The sequence below is a fragment of the Hoplias malabaricus genome, chromosome 1 (assembly GCF_029633855.1).
Source record: "Hoplias malabaricus isolate fHopMal1 chromosome 1, fHopMal1.hap1, whole genome shotgun sequence".
Taxonomy (NCBI): Eukaryota; Metazoa; Chordata; class Actinopteri; order Characiformes; family Erythrinidae; genus Hoplias; species Hoplias malabaricus.
The window spans coordinates 67043998-67064585 of record NC_089800.1 but is presented as its reverse complement, the minus strand read 5'-3'; the positions used below and the strand labels follow the sequence as shown (position 1 = coordinate 67064585).

Here is a 20588-nt window from a genome sequence, read left to right as displayed (position 1 = left end):
TTTTTCAAACTTTGAATTTTGCTGCTCTCTGAAATCATCCAAAAGAGAAAGGATTTTTAATATAAATTTTAAATTCTTAATAGGTTTTATTTGTTGATATGTGGTATCACTCCCCATAATCAAACCCCAAAAATGTAAATTGTTCACTTCATTTCCAGTCTAAGATTTTTAACATTACAAACTGTTTAAACATTTACAACAAATTAATTATTTGAAAAATATATATTTTTTAAATCTCAGATAATTGAATTTCTGATTTTTTTATATGATTTAAAATAGAAATCTTACCACTGAAATGAACCCAACGAAAACATGGCCTAGTCCTGGACTTTCTTCCTTAGTATCTTAAATCAAGTAAAATATTTTGTTGAGACTCGTGATTTGATTCACGATTTATCTACACTGATTTAAACTTTAACCTCACCACAGAGAAAATATTTAATCGCTCAAAAATTGCTCCTTGGCAGCTAAGAGACTTCATAGAGGTTCTCGTAAGAGTCATCTAAAGTAAAAGCATCAGATAAAAAAAGGCCAGAGAAACGTCTGTTCAGATACAAATGGTAGTTACTTATAGCTTCAAATTGAGAAGCTGCTTTATGTTGGCTGGGAGTTCCTGTTTTTAATTGTTAATATTATTATCTCAGCAAATCTGATTACAGTGTGCCACTAAACTGAGATCTCCATTAAAGCACAGGAGAGGAGACACGTGAGATTCCAGGGCTCTGAGAAATCAGCTAATGTCTCTAAAAATTCTTCATCTAATCTCAGTATTGCCCAAACAAATCTACAGCCGTACTGAAGAGACACTACAGAGATATTAAGGAGAACCTAGATAGATATTAAAAAGAAAGCACAGCTATACTGAAGAGACAGACATGTTAATGAGACCTCGTCTTTGATTTTTCTAATTTAACTCCTACCTGTTTAAAGTTCAGTCACAGTTTCAAGTCCAGTCCTCAGATTTCATGGATGGGTCAGAGTGGTCAGCATCCTCACATCCACAGACCGGAAAGTCATCAAGGTGCTGAAATATGTACAGAATTATCAAGTAAAAGGCTATTTTATTTGGACGGTGTGACACTCCCTTAGCGTCTTGAACTTATGGCGTTTCAAAAACCCTGTAAACGACATCATATCCTCTACATCCTCCACCTTTACAATCAGCTAACACTGCCACACATGCAAACACAGACACACTGGTTTTTATACCTTAGCAGGACTTGGCTTTAAGTATATATCTATATGTGTAATACCTATTAAATCGACGCTGTCCAAAGAAAACCATATATCTCCAAAATAGCATCTTAATAGGAGAAGGAAGTCCTTCTTAACTTTAACAACATGTTAGTGTAAAAAGGGTTTTTCCAAGTAATGTTGGGGCTTTTTTTTTTTTTTTTGGACAATGATATCATAAAATCTTGCAACTTCTTGTTTTTCAGACAAAATATTAAAATCTCCATTACTCTTCACATTGTGTTAAAATTTAATATACTTCATAATTACATTCTATAACATTAAATTTATTGTATATTTCAGTATTACAGCTTACAGTGACCATATGTATATATTTTATAATAATATATGTTTTATGTCTAATGTATGTAATTACACCAGTCAGCCACATCATAAAAACATCCTTTTTGTTTCTACACTCATTCTCCATTTTATCAGCTCCATTTACCCTACAGGAGGACTTTGTAGTTCCACAGTTGCAGCATAGTCCATCTTTGCTCTGAAATTTATTGTTTGTACCTTTTCACTTTGTTCTTTAAAAGTCAGGACCCCCACAGAGCAGGTATGAGTTGGTTGATCACTCCCTCTGCTGCAATGGCACTGACATAGATCAGACACAGCATTGCTGCAGGAGTTTTTTAAACCCCTGTGTCAAAATATCTTGCCAATAGTATTCTGAGGGCAGCATCTAGTGACCACCTCTGATTTTACATCTACAAGGCCAACCAACGAGGTAGGATTGTCTAACAGAGTGGACAGTGAGAGGGCCCATATTTTAAAAACTCTAGTAGCACTGCTGTGTCTGATCCACTCCAAAGGGTGTTAATTAATTTGTCATGAAAGCCCTGTGTAAGTATATGTGTATGTAACCTTATAAACAAAAAAGAAGGTTTACATTACTTTTACAGCATGAGAAATGAGCTAAATGTATTGTTGACCCAGACAACAGACTCAAAATGCCCTCGTCCTGCAAGTGTAGGAAAACAAACAGGCTTTCATACAGCCTAGCCGTGGAAGGGTTGTCAAAAGGCTTCCTGTCGTTGTGCTCGCATTGAGCTGTCTCTCACAGGTGTTGTTTAATCGCAGCTGTGCAGAAAGACGTTATACACCTTTAGAAAAGCAGGTTAGGATTCCACTCGACTCCCCACAGCTCAGACTGCAGAGTTACAAAGCCACAGGGAGACTTCAAACAGTGCACTTTAGCAGGGAGTGGAAACTTAGGTACGTCTAAAGTCAGCCAGAAGAGAATGATACATGTTCCACATTCGCTCGCTTGTTGAAATCATAAGATGATTGTTCACTGTTAGTTTCTGTGTCACCTTTCACATGTCCACCATAATTATGAAGTATTATTTACTTGTTTACTTTATAATTAGCTCTCTCTCTCTCTCTCTCTCTCTCTCTCTCTCTCTCGTTAACTTTCCAGCTTGGACAGGAACACCGTGAAACACCACTGAGTCCCAAAGCAAGATTTCTTAGGCTAAATTAACCTACACCTACATAGGACTGTCAGCCAAATTCTCTCTCACACACACACACAAGATTTTTTTTCCTTCCACCACTCAAACTCTTTATGCCTTCCTATGTTTCTCGCTTATTCTTTTAATCTCTTTCTCACTCACTCTCTCTGACTCTCACACAATGTTTCTTTCTCTTTCATATTTCTTTTTGTTTGCATCTCTCTCTCTCTCACACACTCTCTCTCTCTCTCTCTCTCTCTCTCTCCAGACCACACTCATTTTGTTGCGGTGGTAGATAATGCATACATTTGCAGGAAGTTGGCCAAGACGAGCGCAGGAAATTAGCTTTGTGCCTTAGCAGGAAGTCGTGTGAGTGAAGCTCTAAACTCTTGTTCTTCCACAACTTGAGGTTCAGCTTTGTATTTGAAAGTGTTTCCTAAACAAAGGTCTTTTTCTGACCTGAACAAGACCACTTCATTTGTGGTTAGGTGATATTGTCCAAATAAAAATGTCCATAAAAATTACATATCAACATATCACCCCCCCCACACACACACACGGTTGGTATAGCATAGTGTTCTCCACATGGATGACTATGGGTTCATTTCCCAGCTCAGGTTGGTTTCTTTATCTTTTTTAATTTGTTTTTCCATTTCTTGTCCTGAAATAAAAAACCTGAACTGCCCATTTCCCCATTTCAAATAATACAGTGAGAGGTACATGGACCTCTGGGAAGCTCACAGAGAAAGCAAAATGAACACAGCTTACTGGATTAGAAACAGACAACCAAATAATTAAAGTTACATGGACCAATTACTAATACCATTTTATAGCACTATGTCCTTGGGCAAGACTCCTAACCTTAATTCTTACTATGTCTGTAACAAAATAGGTCACTCATAAAAATTAATAAAAGCATGGGCCAAATACTAGAAAATATAAGTGAAAATTGTTTATCCATTCAACATTCCTTTCCTTCAGTGATAACTTGGAAAGTTCCTGGATGGCCTTAATCTAAATATTGGATCTGTGGGTTTGTTTCAGCCACGTAAATGTTGATGAAGTCCAGTACTGTTGTCGTTGGATGATTATTTATGGATCCAATGGATTGGCAAATTCAGAGAAGAAAAATCATATTTCTAGCATCTTCTTCAATATCTGGACATGTCAATGCCTTATGAAAATTACACTATACAGGCATCAAATTACCATTAATTAATCTATCATACATTAATTGAACATACAACTAGAAACCTCATTACCTCAGCACTAGCACTAACATTGACATTCACGACCTAGGTTTAATAAGCACTGTTTACTACTGCTAGGGCTCCATTCTCACAGATATAACATAGCTCTTTAAATCAAGAGGGGAATGCCTGGCTATTGTTTGGAGAGATAAAAGGATGTGCTCGATTGGTGCAGGCCTCAGGTGAGCACCAGTTGGTGTACAATGGAGCTGATGTCATGCAATAGAAATGATAGAAATTCAAGCTTTAGTGCTCAGCAATGTCAGTCAAGAAAACAGCCTTAGGAAACATTCCTCTCTCTTCACTGACACTACCCTATTATTGTTTACACTGTGCTATTTGATGTAACGTAGAACAACTCGATTACCTTAACAAGAACGGTAAGAAAAATCAGTTAACTCTATACAGTCCAAGGTTGTGGAGTCCTGTTTACCCAGTATTTCTGCTAAAATCATATGAAAAATAAGAGTTTGTCTTCCTTAAACTGCTCCTGCTATTCTCAGAAAGCTTTACACTAGATGTTGGAACATTGCTGTGAGGATTTGATAGCTTTCCGTCACTGAAACATTAGGTCAAGTACTGATATTGGATGTTTAGTTGTGTCATGCAGCTCATCAAAGATGTACTGGGGTGGTGTTACACCATCCCAGAGAACACCATTTAACTGCTCTATTCTCAAGTGCTGGAGGTGTTTACCACTATGGTTGGCATTGTGTGTGGTGACTCCAGGACCATGTGCAGCTCCTTCTTGTGTATGCACTGTAATGGGAGCACCTTTAAGTAAAGGAAGTTACTATTTAGAGGAGGTGTCAATAAAACTTATAAACGTATATGGCTGTCTATGTGTGTAACAAAATACCAATGACCTACATTTGGAATCATTTCAAAATTCCATAAAGGCTGCCCCCTGGAGGCTGAGCTGATAGTGAAATTAATCTGATGTTATGGTAAACTGACACTGAAGAAAGATGAGTGCTCTGAACAGGATGCACAAAAGCTAGAATAGAGGTCTTCCAGTTGCTTATTCTGATTGCATATTTTCAGTACAAAAGTGTCTAAATTAGACACCCACATATGCTTCCACTCTCTATTTGACCTCACTCAGGGGCAAAGAATTATATGTATATTAAGTCCTCTACATAAGATCCGCAAACTGCACAACTTAAAAGATGTGATTTACATTTTCTTTAAATAAGACGAGGCAATGCATTGTACTGTCTCTTGTGTGACAAAAGGAGCCACTATTTCTCACTTCATTAGATCTGTTCTTTAAGAGGGTGGATAAACTGAAGTCTTGCCATGAACATGAACCAGCACCATCGACATCAGGTGTTCCATCTCACCGTCCATCTCCTGTTGTTGGTGACCACCATCTCCAGCGACCTCTTCGTCCACCTCCTTCTCCTCCAGTGAGTAACACTGTTGCTCTGTAATTAACTCTTGTGTTGTGTTCATAGTGGGTCCATCACATCAGTGCAGCCATGTTTTAAATGGGTTTAGTAATGAATTTCTGACACACCCAGGCTGCTAGGTGTCAGTATAATGGCTGTTTTATAGCATGATCGAGAACCAATAGAGAACGTGACTAATTGCTTTAGGTATTACAATGCAGACTGCAGTAGTGACATTCTCTCTCTTCTTACACACCCTACTATACACACACATTTGGGAATATCACAATACAAGCAACAGTAGGCCAGAGGTCACTCTAGGATTGTTATTTATTTACAAATGGCAGTAGTAAAATTTGCATCAAAGGGATGACTATCAAAGACAGTGAACAAATCAGAAAGTGCATTAAAGTAATTTAAAAAAGAATTGCACCCATTTCCCAAAATTTACATATATAAAGGCTTCAGGTTAAGATAATAGTTTCATCAAAGCTTTTTTCAGTTTGACCATTAAAAGTGTTATGATGATTGATGCTTTAATAGACATTTTTGTAGGTGCACATCAGTGTTCATAAGAGGCTTATGCATGGGTTGTGTTAAAAACATTTAAGACAAGCTTATATTGAACTTGGCTAAGACTTCTTAATAAATCTGTGTAATTCCTCTTAAAATAGTTCATATAATTTGACCACTTTTAATTTCTATTTAGAAAACCAAAATGTTTAAGTCTAAAGCCCTATTCAACACAGTTTTAAAGGTGTGGTATCTGCCACTCAACGTTTCATTTGTCTGGACACAGTTAAAGCAGAATCTTACCTCTTCAACAAAGCTTCTTAGATTTCACATTTATAAAAGTGCTAAAAGTGACCGCAAAAATGCCCATGTTGTCATTGTCTGACTTTACAGTTTACAACTTCAGCTTTCTGGACATAATATAAGGTTTACAAATGCTGACATTCATTCGTTAATAGCAACATTAACATTTCTATCAATTACAGTGTTTAATGGGTCCCATTAACATTCATTCTCTACTGGCAACATTAAAACTGCCAGCCATGATATTACTCACTAAACTCAAACATGTATTATATATTTTTTTTTATATTAGCCTATATTAGTGAACCTTATTTTACTAAGAGCTGTTCTTGTGTCAAAATACAGGCTGTTATTTGTCTGCCCATATCTGGCTCTTCTAGTCACTGCAGTTATTTTTGGTTTCAAGTGATGAAGTGTCCGAAATCCTGACCTGGACTCGCCTGCTTCCTGTGAGACTGCCGTTTTGAACCGTTGCCGAGTTGGGATGAGAATGCGAACTCAGGGGTGGAGAGCACTCCTCTATAAGCACTCCTCCTATTTTTTTTTTTTTTTTTTTTTTTTTTGCAGTAATAGCTTTTTTATGCACAGCATAATACAAAGAGTTGGATTTTGGCAGCTACGCAGATGTGCCCATAATTATGAGTGTGTGAGTGAATGCGTGAGTGTGTGTCACTCCGCGGCCCACTCTAGGGTGTGTTCCTGCCTTGTGCCCAGTGATTCTGGGTAGGCACCAGACCCACCACGACCCTGAACTGGCGATGACATATCTTGCATGCCTTGTAGATTAGTTATTTTTTCAGGTACAAAGTTTTCTGGTGATAGCATGAACATGCAGTGATATGATCTCAAACCTGCATGAAAGAGAGAAGGATCATATTGCTGCAGAATGACAGAGGCTAGAACTATTCACTTCATGGGCACTGCTGGGAATTTAATCTGTGGAGGCACTGGTCCAATCAGCAGCTCTTAGCAATAACTATTCTGCTTTAAATCCAGTATAGATTCAAATGATAAAACAGAGTTTACAAATAAATTGATCAAAGAAACACATGGGAAAGCTTTAAGCGCTAAACAAGTTGTCAGTTTATAGAAGGGGTAAATATCACCCATCAATATAGAGTTCTCTTTTAATAGCTCAGAGTGAAAAAATCCCTTTTTATGTATTATTTAAGCCAAACCCTACAAATTATTTATGCATTTTTAGAATCAAATATCCCTGTTAATTGCAAATCTGTTTTTCAATCAATACTGTACATTTACGTTTATAGGCTTATAGGTCTCTTCTCTTTCAAAGTGACAGAAGCCTTGTCTTATATTAGAATAAAAATCACTGTGCTTACACACAGAAGAATTGGTTCTCTGCATTTAACCCAATCTGTGCAGTGAAACACGAATTAACACATACACACACACACGCTAGTGGACACAGTGTGTTGGGAGTTAAATGCCTTGCTCAAGGGCATTTCAGTCATCACCTGTCGTCTCTAAGGATCGAACCGGCAACCTTCTGGTTACAAGCCCTGTTCCCTAAGAAGATAGTGGTTCACTTAAATGAGTGAAAATAGCATTAGTCTTCTAACATTAACAAGGTGACCACTGAGTGGAAATACATTCCTATAATGACTTGAGCATGAGCCCTTAGCCCCAATAAGTAGTGTGCGATTTATGCACCACATATTTTCAACTCTGCTGAAGCATCTCAGGCAGAGGTTTAGCAACCAGGCCTTGAATTAAAATCAGTCTGTTTTTACCAGTTGCTGTAGTTACCAGTGCAGCTGATTGGCTATTGTTGACACAGTAGGCTCCTGATTAAAGATGAAGTAGAAAAGCAACAGTTCCTTAAGCTTCAAGGACTAAAAAGAGAACACCTCTGATATAAGGCTTGGGATCTTCCTTGTGTCATGGCTTGTTCCTTGAGAATGGCACATCATTTTTGCACTTTGGATTTGGTAGTGATCATTTTCCTTGTTATCTAGCAGAGAGAAAAGCGCCGGGAATTGAGGTTCATCTTGGTGAGGCCCAGGTGTTTGAGTGGAGTGGACAGAGTGAAGGCTGCCTTCAGAGGGATGTCACACAGAAGGTCCGACTCTTCTTCACACTCTTCTAGCTCCAGTGTGGCGTCATCCAGCATCTCCTTGTGCCTGTGACATGTCTGTTCCACCTTCAGCTGGTGGATCTCCTCACGAAGACGAATCAACTGCCGGGCTAAACGGTTATCCTGCACCTGCATCTCTCTCTGTGGATGAAAGAGACGGGGGGCAGGATTAATGTGTGTATGTGTGAGAAAGACAGAGACAGAGTGTGCCATAGTGAGATTCAGGTTGACGTGGTTGAATGACTAGTTCTGGCTTGCCCCAGTCCCAAATGGATTCAATAGAGCTGAATCACATCAGATAACAATTTCACAGCTTTATAGCCCAGGGCTGGTTAGTTTTACAACTTTTCTATAGATATTTTACAAACTCCCAGTTATGGGTTCACCTTAATGTATCTGAATTGTATGTTTTGTAGCTCACTGGAGGATCCTTTAGGGATTTTAAATTTCCAGACTAGAGGGGATATAAAACACTTGTTCAGTGCATTAGCACATACATTTGGAACTTGGAGCTCACAAATTGTGAAATCAAACAAGCCAGTGAGTTTTGCAGGTGGCCTAAATCAGAAAACATAATAAAATTTGTTATTTTGATTGTGTGCAGCTGAGAAGTCAAATACATCAAGCACAGGAATGAAAGCATTGATTAAATATGGAGAATACGAGAACACAGAAGAAAGAGAACAAAGCAAAATGACTAAACGGCTTTTTTGTTCCTCACTGATTGACTGTGACATTGGAATTAAGATTGGTTCACCTACATTTAAAGGAGTGCTCCTCAATCCTGGTAATGTAGGCCAGCGCACTGCATGTTGTAGTTTTCTCCTCACTCCATCACACCCATTTCAGCTTTGGAAGGGGTTGTTAATTAGCTGATTATTTGAGTTGATTTGAGAGCAGAGGAGTCTCTAAAATGTACAGGACAGAGGCCCATCAAGACCAGGATTGCTAACCACTGATTTAAAGTGGCAGGTCCTGAAATGGTTCGTTTTGAACTGGGCTGTTTACACAGGGGGAGAGAAGTGATGTTTGATCCCGTGGTATTTTGCCCAAATCATGTAACAGACATTTTATTACAACATCCAGAGAACTGTGTTAGCCTGTGTTAAAGGTTTATAATGTTCCTTTTGCGTGTGCCTCCTTCAACATTTCCTTTAAAGGATTTTGAAGGCCCCAGTCAGTCTTTAAAAGGTTCTGTACACATTTCTAGATCTTATATTTCCAATAACACACAGAAACACAATCCCAGGATTTCTTTTTACGCTGACATAATCACGTGACCATGAAGTTCAATGCCTCAGCTTGTGTTTCAGGAAGCTTATTCATTTCAGCCACTTAAAAGCAGCTGGAGTACAAGTTCAATCCAGTGAACAGTGTTGTGACTGGCTTACACAATACACTCACTTGGGAGAGGCTTATTTCTTGGGAACACACACACACATATACACACACAAACACACCTAATTCTGTGCTCGAAGCACCTGTGTGATGGCTACACGCTACTGCACCTGGATGAGATTTAAAGGTGTACCTGAGTAAATATTGTCAAAACAGTTACACCCAGTACTGTAATCTCATACGTCCGCTTTCATGTCCACTGATCTGTGATTGCTCAGCATTTACTTCTGCGTAATATGCCCTTTTTGTCAGGGGAGTTCTAAAACCTTAAATGCTTGAGATATTTAGGCACTTCTTTTATTCCGACAGACCCACTGAACATACAAAAACCCATCCCAGAAATGCAATAGAACAATATCATGCCCTCTTCACAACCCATGTAATCACTAACATTAAGCACAAGCTTTGGGTTTCATTAACTGCCTGGACTCACTGGTTTTCAATCCAGATCTTGTTAACAGGGCTGTTTCCCATCATTTATAAAGGCTTAGTACTTAAATCCCACACTGCAGCTGCTCACTGATTGTAAACTCACTCCAGTAAGATCATTATTTAAAAGGGACCTTAAACTAATTTACAAAATGTCTGCACAATTCAGTGGTTAAAATGTAAAGAAACACATTGAAAGTGGTTCGATATCGAATGCAATAATACCAGAGACTGGTGTATCACGCTGTCATCAATAAGAACCAGACCATCAATAAGAAGCATATCATGCATTTTATCATAAAATTGCATTACTTTAAATACTTATGAAAGGTTTGGCCTGTAACTCAGTAACTCCTTCAACTCAGTTAGGAATTGCACTACAAGTTGGGGGGGGTAGTATATCAGAATAGATTATGTCCATGTACACACCCCAGTCAGAATAGACTAGTCCAACTGACGCTATTCCAAATAGAGTACTCTCCCTGGACTCATGTGCACACGTTTGTCATGGTAATGTTTAATCTAAGCGGTAGAATTAGAATCACTTTATTGGCCGCTGTGATTGCACACAGAGGAATTTGTTCTCCGCATTTAACCCAATCCATGAAGTGAAACACATATACACACGCAGTAGACTGTACATATAAACGCCACAGTTTTAATCTATAACAGGAATAAATTCAGTCGTACTGGAGAAAATCTCTGTAAGTAAACAAAGTCTAAGGCATATTGGTTGTCTCTCAGTATACTCCTGTCTTTGTAGGTTCTTGTGTCCTTACTTGACATAAACTTCAACTACCCAAAGATATGTTTCAGTATTTGAGAATTCAAAATCTAGGAACAGTTAAATTATCTGGATGTTGATGCACCAGTCTGTGACTTGCCCAAGAGAACAACCAAAATGTCCCATGAATTTGCTACTGCAAGTTTACTACTTAAGAACATTCTTCCATAGAACACAGGCCCATTCTTTGCTTTCTACTGTTTCGAAACAGCCGTTGTTCAATGCAAATTCAATTCGGTTTTATTTATAGAGTGCTCTTTACACCTGGTGTTGTTGCATAGCAGCTTTAAAGAATTCCAGGTTCTAGCCCTAGTGAGCATCGCTGATTTGACAGTGGCAAGGAAACTCCCTCAGAGCATGAGGAACAAATCTTGAGAGGGACCAAGACTCACAAACCATCCTCCTCTGGTCCACACCAGACACTGTGTCTTTGTTAAAAATACATTCATAGTGGGTAATGTACATATGAAAACTAACACAAAAATCAATTATGAATATGTCATAATAAAAGGGGCACCTCTGGGGGTTCAAGGACATAAAGAACTGTGGTAAATCTCAGATGTAAGTGCTGTCTTCCTGCTCAGGTTTGTTTGACAGTGGAGCAGATTGGTGCTGGTATCTCTGGGAGCCTGTCTGTGTTCACTCTCTAGCTCTCCCATTTTTAGTTTTTAATTCTGTTCTTTTGAGGTCTGCTGGAGCAACTATTCACTCTCTAATTATTTTTAAAATGATCCGTCAGCCAGAGTCGGATATCAGACCTAACACTTTCTCTGCTCAGTGAAACACCTCCCCATCCTGTCTGATCTAATGCTGGGGAGGGATTGTCCGAGTGGCGTGCCCTCACATGCCTTTCAGCCGGCAAGCTGTGATCATGAGATATACAGTACGTGCTTCGTGATGTGAAGGTTCTTGTTCATCCCTCATTGAGCTATCTGCATGTGTCTGAGGGTCTCACCCTCATGTCAGCAACTGACCACTGAGACTGGACATTAATTAAATCTGTTCATTCTTCACCTCCTTCAGAACTGAGGCTTTGGTTTGAATCCTACTTCTGAGATAAATCATAATTCTCCTAATTATGACATACAATGTATTTTCCATTTTGGATAGTAGCAAAATAAAGGCTTAAGTATTTCAGCCTAAAAATTACAAGAAGCTGCAATTTTGGCGCTGTTTGTACTGTAGATGTTTCTGCTGTAACTACTTTCACTGTTCTCTGAACTATCCATTTGTAATAAGAAACATTTAAATCAAGAGAGCTGAGGCTTCGTTTCCTTGCCCTGCGTAGGTTTGGTTTGCCTTCCTCCGCTTACACTAAACACTTCTGATATCAATGGAAACCTCGTAAATCTTGACTTAAATGACTGAACGTGTTGCTTTTTTTCGGAACAAGGCTCTCACCAGTTCGCTCCGGAGCCACTGCAGCGCCTCGTCCACGGTGCTGAAGCCGCACACGTCGCTGCGTGTGCCGGACGCCGGTTCCGGATCCACGCGGTTCTGCCCTACGGCTCGGCTCTCCAGTCTCTCGCGCCACTCCACGCAGGAAGGCCGGCGAGTCTGGAGTTTTAGTTTCGCGGTGAGAGCCTTCACATTGTCCAGATCATCAGCTTCTCCCTCCTCTGAGATCGGTGTCCTAAACTCCATCACTGCGACTACTGGACTCGACTGCGGACCATTTATATTGAGGGAGAGGCAAGGGCGCGCTTCCCATTGGCTCGTTCCACCCCCAAGGGGCGTGGTTTTGAATAGAATTCCAGTTGTAAGTCAGGGTCCAGTCCCGCGCTGATGTCCAGCAGTACGTATGGACGGGACAAGTTCAAAAGACGTTCACTAGTTCACTCTATGTCCAAACAAAGCTTTGTAGACACCCCTTATTATGAGTGAATTTTAGTTTAAGCTGCACCCAAACCTGGCACAGATATTAAATTATGAACGAAGTAAAACCTCCTTAGAAAAGTAAGTCATTAAATGTCACAATCTGGAGTGAAGCAGCTGCAAATGAGCCCAAGGTCACAATGCCCAATCTTAAGAATGAATTAGAGACGTATAAATCGTATAAATGTTTGGGATGCAGGACATATCATATATATATATATATATATATGATATATATATCAGTATCGTATATATATCAGTACCTAACTTCACTATTGTTATTAAATATTCACAGAAACATTCCAACATCTAGTTTAAAGCCTTCTCAGAAGAGTAGAAGCTTTTGGCTCAGTGAGAAAAGAAGGAGCCAATCTATCTGTTAATACATTTGAATTCAGAAGTAATTTTGAATGTGTAGGTGTCTGTAAATCTTTGGCCACATAGAGTACCACATAGTTCACCATAACCTTGAAAATGTACATAATCCAGCTGGCTGCTGCAACAAGATGTGAGTTGTCACATTGAGGTGCAAATATCCAAGGGTGAAAAGGTGACCTAACCCTAACCCTAGCAGAAAAAAATGAAACAAAGGAATCATGGAATCATTTTACTGGGTCACAGGGAATAATGGGAAGTACTTTTCATATCCTGCACCCTCACACAATCCTTACTGTACTATAGCTGCCACAGTACCACATAACATGACTCTTTTCTGGGACTTTTAAAGAGATATTCATTATTTGCCCTTGATGTTTTGTGTCCCTCAACATCACACACAAACACCGACACTGCCGAATGTTACACATCATTGGCATGGCCGAATTCAGACTAATAAGTAGAGCTGGAAATGTATGTGCTAAAAGTATGTAATAAACTCTATTGGGGTTTACAGGTTTTAGGATCTTATAAATTTTGATATCTCTAGTCAGAAAATCACTTTGTGGTTTGTTTTTCAATGCCTCCCTCTGTTGGTTGAAATTTGGTATTACAACAAACGTAACGTAGTAAGTCGATATTTTAAAATTCACGTGAAAACATTCACTTTCAAGTCCATGCGTATTATATATGGGGACTATATTGCAAAAGCAGCTTGTTAGCTTCACACATTCATGATGATTTTATAAAGATTGTTCCAACCTGGCACCAGGGCTTGAACTAGATCAGTATGAGGGCAGCACTCAGGGACTGATATGAAATTGACAGAAACGTACCCAATTTGAAAACATTAAAAATAAACACGTCCTTGTTCTCTGCAAAAACGGTGGAAACGCGTAAAATATGTGTTTACCTCCTGCATTACTACATTCCTCCTCATGTCTGCATTAATACACATACTCACACCTACGGACACTTGTGTCATCAACGTGTGTTTTTGGGCCGTGGGAGGAAAACAGAGAATCCAGAGGAAACCCACGCGGACACGGGGAGAACACACCAAACTCCTCATAGACAGTCACCCGGGGCAGGACTTGAACCCACAAACTCCAGGTCAACGTTATCGATTGGTCACCACTTAACTAACTTATTAAGATGCATTTTGGACGTCCGTCGACGTTTAAAATATGTCCTTGACGGACAGACTACTTTTAGACCTTTTAGACGTTCCTTGTTTACTGGAACAAATCTCAATGCCATGGCTGCCCCCAAAGGAGGTGAACCGTTCCTGGAAGAACTGCAATACTGGGTCGATACATGGAGAGGGTGGAGCAAGCTCCTCCTCCGTCTCCCTGCTCTAAATATCAATTTAATATGTAGTCCTCATATAGAGGACATGTCAGACATTAAACTGATAAAAACAGATACTACACTTGATCTTAGCCAAAAGGCAAGAAGTGATGTACTTCTCAAGAGTACAAGGACGTGTTTGTTTTTAATGTTTTCAAATGGGTTACGTTTCTGTCAATTTTATACTTTAGTTCCTCAATACTGTCCATGTCCTCATACTGACCCAATGTAAGCACTGGTGCCAGGTTGAAACAATATTTATAACTTCATCATGAATGAGTGGAGCTGAACAAGCTGCGGTCTTTTGTAGGTAGTGTCGCTGTCACACAGCTCCAGGGAGGAGGTTGTGGGTTTGAGCCCTGCTCCGGGTGACTGACTGTGAGGAGTTTGATGTGTTCTCCCCGTGTCGGTATGGGTTTCATCCAGGTGCTTTGGTTTCCTCCCCTGGTCCATAAACACCATCCATAGGTATGAGTGTGTAAGTGAATGTGTGTCCCTGCCTTGCACCCAGTGATTCCTGGTTTTCTCTAGACCCACCGCGACAGTGAACTAGATTAATTTCACCAATTTAACTGTATTCAGAATACTGCCTGTTTTCATTGTAACTGTATCATAATACATTCTAAAAAGGTAACGTAACATAAACCTGTTCCGTTACTAACAAACACTCTTTCGATTGTATTTACACATTATGTGTTTTTGTCGCCATTAAAGATGAATCACTGATCACATTGTATTTGAGTTAAATCAAAACATTTTATTACAGAACAGCAATAGTCAAAACCCAAAAGAAAAAAAAGCAAATTTTCGATGTTTATCATTTACTTTACATATACCTTTCTCCACCTCAAAATAACTTTATCTTTTATCTATAAATAAAGGGTGTCAGAATCAGTAGTTATAGGTTTACTTGTTAAAACAGAAAAATGAACTTAAGGCCAAAGCTAATTTCTGACAGACTGCATTTACTAAACATTTCCTTCCTTCCATTCAGACCTGTCATTCTGCTGTCTTTACCTTCATCTTCATTGTCTCCTCAAAAAAGGACTCAAGGAGTTTAACTATTAGTTTCTTCAGATGGCCATCTCCAAGAACTCTCTCAATCAAGGTATCCACACACTGCCAGAACACATCTTTAAGTAGCTTCTTCATGACATTACAGAGTACCTCTTTAGTCCCAGGTGCAAGCTCCATTAGGACATCACTTAGACTTTTTATATCATTGCTCATAGCAACGGCCAACACAGTTCCGGCAGCAGCACCTGCCAATGACAAAATATAGGTAAGTTCAGGTTTCAAAAACATTCAAGTAATTTTACATAAAAGCACCCATACTGTAAACCCTTAGTTAAGTTACATGATTTACTACGTGAAAATAAGTTAAAACACCCTTCACAGGAATCAGAACATAGCTGTTATGGATTTAAAATAACAAAAGAAAGAAAATTAGTTAATTGTTTTTTTATGTTTCATTTGACAAAAAAAATATTTTCAACATTATTATTTGTTTATTAAAATCAGCAGGAGTTTTCTTTTTGGAGGATGGATGCTCAAAATACCAATGAGAAATGAACACATCATTTGATTAGACACAGACTGTTGCACAGAACTGCACATCTACACATTTACAAATTGTGCACACCTGCCACACATCCAGCACTGCCACCAATCGCCATCCCAAGACCAGCACAGAGGAACCCTATAACTGCTCCTTTGGCAGCATTCTTTGCCACCACCACCAATTGCTCTTCTGTGGCCAAGGCCAGCAACATCTCCATGATATCCTTGTTCTTCTGCTCCATTGTAGTGTCTGAACAAAATCAGGCTTAAAGTAAAATTACATTTTCAAAAACACTTATACTCATTCAAAATTCTGTAGCAGGACAGGACAGGACAGCTCAGGGCACTCAAAGGTGATCTATATGCATTGCAGCAGGGACAGTGACACTCACAATTCTTTTTGTCCAGCAACATTTAACCTGTGCAGTGGTGGATTATTGACAGAGAACAAAATCCTAATCAGTGTTGTTTTGAGTGGCCAGCTAGAGTTAGGGTTATGTTTCAAATAATGAAAACACCCAGTCTTTTAACTTGAATAATTCACCATTCATTCATTATCTATTACCGTTTATCCAGTTCAGAGATGGGGTGGGTCACTTTTGAGTCGCCAGTTCACCAAACAATGTGTGTTTGGAGACCGTTGGAGGAGACCCACGTGGACACTGGGAGAATACACCTCACGGACAGTCACCCAGAGTGGGAATCGAACCCACAACCTCCAGGTCCCTGGAGCTGTGTGACTGCGCTACTGTGCCGCCCAGCTTGAATAATATTAAACTAATTTCTTTCTGCATGTATTTGTTTTATATGTATGAGTTTTATATTGTACTGTTCTGTATATTATTCTGTTCTCTCTGGTAGTATATGAAATAGAGTACATAACCATTTTTTAAAGAACAGTATAATGAAAGTTTTTTTTAAATAATTAATTAATAAAAATAAATATTATTTATTTATTGATTTAATTTTCCTGGCCTGCAACATCAATTATTAAATTTCCTATACTCACTTTATTGTGAGGAATAGAACTGTCACATTTACATATAATAAATATAAAACCTCAAGCAGCAACACTGTCTGTTCCACAAATGGATTTTATTTGTATGCAACCTACTTGGTGAAATAAACTGATACTGATTCTGAATAGTTTTCTAGTTGAAGGAAATACAGTTTTAGTGCAGTATCTAGAAGATCTTGTTTATCAAGTATCTTGAATATCAAGACTGAAAATCATGCAGAACCTCCAGATGAATCTAGTATGCTAAATGCTAAACACACGTAGCTACCTCACGTGGATGCTATACATTGTCATGCTAATGTGACACTGAAATACACATAAATCGACATACTTCCTCAAGTTATTTCACGTTTGCCCTGCCACCCTACAACAGTTGTAGAGCATTTGTTTTCAAATGTAAAAGTTGGGTATTTTCAAAAAAATGAAAGTGAAAGTATGTTTGTGTAAATTAAACTCAGTGGGCGGTAAGATCATATTTTGATAAGAGAAATATACAGAAATTTAGCAGAAAAAAAATTATAACTGGCATAGAATATTTTCACCATAATTTTTTAAATTCTAACAATGTCTAGTCCTACCTTCTTTTGTGTCCTACCGCCGTCTTATCCGAAAGTATGTTCTCTCTGATCGTTTTTTTTTTTTGTTTTGTTTTTTGCAAAGGAAGCACCACCCTCCTCTGACTCATTGCTTTGATTATTTTTGTCACATATCTGAGCAATTTATTTGTATTTTACTAATAATCTCCCACATATTCTTTGATATATATTTTTAATTCATAATATTTCATTGTAATATTTCCCCCTAATTTATTTTGTTCTGTTTGGTTCAAGTTTTGTTCAGTTAAAGAGAAGAGGGCTTAGGACGTAAAGGTTGTTGGTTTGATTTCCATAACCGGCAGGGTAAGATCAATGGGGCAGGAAGTGGTCTGCCTGCTACAGCAGTAATAGTTATCAACGTGCACAGTACTTACATACATTCTGGGCATTACATTCAGTTATGGTGTATTCTTGTAAAATGAGTTTGTTGGATATGTTACAGATTGCTGTATAAGTATGAATTATAGCTATTTCAGAATCTCAGTTATTAATAAATGTTTAATTTTAATAATAATTTGTGCTGAACACAGTTATTTTTGCAGACAGCTTTAAAAGTCTTTTAGAATGGTTCAGTGTGTAATGTTTTGGTATTTTATTTAATTAATATTAATTAAATAAGCAACTGATTTGTATTATATCAGACTTTAAAATGTCAGTTTGGACCATAGCATAATAAAACTAGTAAGTCTTTAGCAAATATCATCAAATAAAAACAAAGAACAAAACATAATACACTAATTAAGGACCCAATGGGAGAATTTATACAGAATGCAGAAGAGAAACAAGACATTCAAAAATGTCTTTGAAAATCTACATTCACCAAACTTTGACCCAAAACTGGAAAGTATTAATACATTTCTCAATAATATTACATTACCAAATGTAACTGAAGTACAAATACAAATATTAGAAGAACTCAGTAGAAGAATTATACAGCTCATTAAATCAGATGTCAAACAATCAAGTGCCAGGTTCGGACGTTTTTCCTGCTGAGATTTACAAATCATTCTGGCCAGTTTTATCCCCACTCTTCAATAAATTATTAACAGAAATAATGCGGAATATTAAATTTCCTAAATATATGAATATGGCACTAGGAAATAGACTAGAAATAGTAATCCCCTGTCTAATGTACCCCGATCAAACAGGTTTTATCAAAGGCAGAAATTCCTTCACTCATATGCACAGACTAATTTACATAATTCAGCTACCCACCAAGAATCACAAACAGCCATCATAACTCTAGATGCAGAATCATTAGCTTCAGCAATTTGTCAAAATATAAATATATAAGAAAAAAAAATTAGACACAACACAGTCAACATAAAATCTGTTTATACGCAGATGACATCATACTTTTCGTACAAAATCCAAATAATCCTCAAAAAAATTTATTATTAAAACTATCAATATTTACTTTCAAATTTCATATTACTTCATTAACTGGTCCAAATTTGCGGTTCTACCATTAATTAATAACCTTCCATTTCACTTCAAGTCAGTTCCAAACTTAAAATCACTGAAAACATATTTGACTTCAATTGCTGACTTTATCAACATGTCCTCTCCATATAAACACCTATCAAAATATATAAAGTAATACTAAAACCAGACCCAAAAATAATTTTACCAACCAAATTATGAGAAGATGATCTTTCTATCCTCCCCAGTGTTCAACGTCAGGATAAAAAATGCAAGAATAACATCCACAGAATCGCTGATACCCATCTACAGCTTATACAATCTAAAATTATTCATAGAACACGCAACACTGGACAAAAGAAGGGATTCACTGCTTCTGAAATAGGTACACATTGCATGCAGAATATTGCAGATAAGAACATCCACGCAATGTGGCTCTGTGTACTTTTTTGGGTGGTGGCGGGCCCAAATAAATAAGTAAATAAATAAATAATTGAAAATAATCTGTTAACACTGTTGCACGTATAAACACAACTACTGATTAGGCATTTATTCTGACTCACTCAGCTTTGTTCTGTTGTTGTTCCATGACTATGATAACAGAGCCTGCACTAGCACTGTTTCAGCAGATTTGACCGAATCAATGTACAAGTGAGCCTAACCGAGTATGGTCAATATGGCACGCAGATTAAAGACAGCACTAGTCAATTACACTGGAGTGCCTGTCCAGAGATCATGCATCCCAAATCCCAACTAGTTAACTATTGCATCAGTCAGGGTGTTCAATACCAGCAGTCAGGCAGAGTGGATTTTTCCAAACAGACAGAGAATGAAGAAATATAATTAATTAATTAAAGTTCATTTGTAATAGTTTTAAAATGACATTAAATCACATAATGAATGAACAAAGCAGAACAAAATAAAGAAGGAGGAAATATTTTGCAGAAGTGAAATATTATGTATTACAAAGATATCAAAGAATATGTGTGAGATTACTAATATAAATGAATAAAAAAAATCAAAATACATTTGTTAGATAAGTCTGTTAATTACTGAAGCTTTATTGGAAAATGAGGAAGTAATAGTTTCTCTTCATTGGCCAGAAAAAAAGTTTTCATTATTCATAGACTGAAAGATTTATTGACTGAAAAAAATGAAACAAGACGAGTCAGAAGAGGGAGTGACTGTGTCAGAGACTTTAATTGTCAGTTATAGCTGTTTTGTGAAATATAATGGACTTCCTTTAACTAGTAAAACTATTCATAATCAGAATCAGTTTATTTCACCAAGTACAGTGCATACAAATAAAATTGATACAGTTACATACATAGATACAGACACAGTTCTGTCCCAGTGCTTAAGACCAGCTTTGTATATGTGCTCCTATGTAGTTTATATGCAATTCTTTTGACAAACTGCTGTGTCTGATCCACTAGTACCAGCTCAACACACACTTAACACAACACCACCACCAGTGTCACTATAGCGCTGAGAACGATCCACCCCCCAAATCATACCTGCTCTGTGGAGGTCTTG

At 37.9% G+C, this 20588-nt stretch overlaps 3 protein-coding genes and 1 non-coding gene across 5 annotated transcripts in view; all 4 read right to left on the bottom strand.

Moving 5' to 3' along the window:
• lck (LCK proto-oncogene, Src family tyrosine kinase) overlaps positions 1-1116 on the bottom strand; it is a 31730-nt gene extending 30614 nt beyond the window's left edge. The window contains exon 1 of the mRNA XM_066671426.1: positions 921-1116. The gene's annotated coding sequence lies outside the window, so the exon portion shown is untranslated. The remainder of the gene's footprint in view (positions 1-920) is intronic.
• Positions 1117-5655: 4539 nt separating this feature from the next.
• Positions 5656-12500, bottom strand: fam167b (family with sequence similarity 167 member B). Its single transcript, XM_066682078.1, has 2 exons — positions 12258-12500; positions 5656-8386 (listed from the first exon to the last, which is right to left on the bottom strand). Exons 1-2 carry the CDS (start codon positions 12498-12500, stop codon positions 8123-8125), a joined length of 507 nt encoding a protein of 168 aa, XP_066538175.1. The 3' UTR covers positions 5656-8122.
• Positions 12501-14378: 1878 nt separating this feature from the next.
• LOC136670408 (U2 spliceosomal RNA) lies at positions 14379-14568 on the bottom strand. The gene has a single exon (XR_010795626.1). It is a non-coding gene; the product is annotated as a U2 spliceosomal RNA (small nuclear RNA).
• Positions 14569-15246: 678 nt separating this feature from the next.
• On the bottom strand, positions 15247-19357 carry LOC136687072 (protein C19orf12 homolog). Of its 2 annotated transcripts, none has more exons than XM_066661307.1 (3): positions 19265-19357; positions 16099-16266; positions 15247-15718 (listed from the first exon to the last, which is right to left on the bottom strand). In XM_066661307.1, the coding sequence occupies exons 2-3, from the start codon at positions 16256-16258 to the stop codon at positions 15456-15458; spliced, it is 423 nt and encodes a 140-aa protein (XP_066517404.1). In that variant the 5' UTR covers positions 16259-16266; positions 19265-19357; the 3' UTR covers positions 15247-15455. The 2 variants fall into 2 exon arrangements, with proteins under 2 accessions (XP_066517404.1, XP_066517396.1); XM_066661299.1 differs by lacking the exon at positions 19265-19357 and adding an exon at positions 17613-17670.
• Positions 19358-20588: the final 1231 nt, after the last annotated feature.

Bases quoted from the DNA above. Each gene is read 5' to 3' on its own strand.
- fam167b (XM_066682078.1), bottom strand. From the start codon at position 12,500: ATGGAGTTTAGGACACCGATCTCAGAGGAGGGAGAAGCTGATGATCTG. The intron at 8,387-12,257 runs GTGAGAGCCTTG...TTTCATCCACAG, and splicing joins AGTGGCTCCGGAGCGAACTG to AGAGAGATGCAGGTGCAGGA.
- LOC136687072 (XM_066661307.1), bottom strand. From the start codon at position 16,258: ATGGAGCAGAAGAACAAGGATATCATGGAGATGTTGCTGGCCTTGGCC. The intron at 15,719-16,098 runs GTGTGCACAATT...TGTCATTGGCAG, and splicing joins CAGTGCTGGATGTGTGGCAG to GTGCTGCTGCCGGAACTGTG.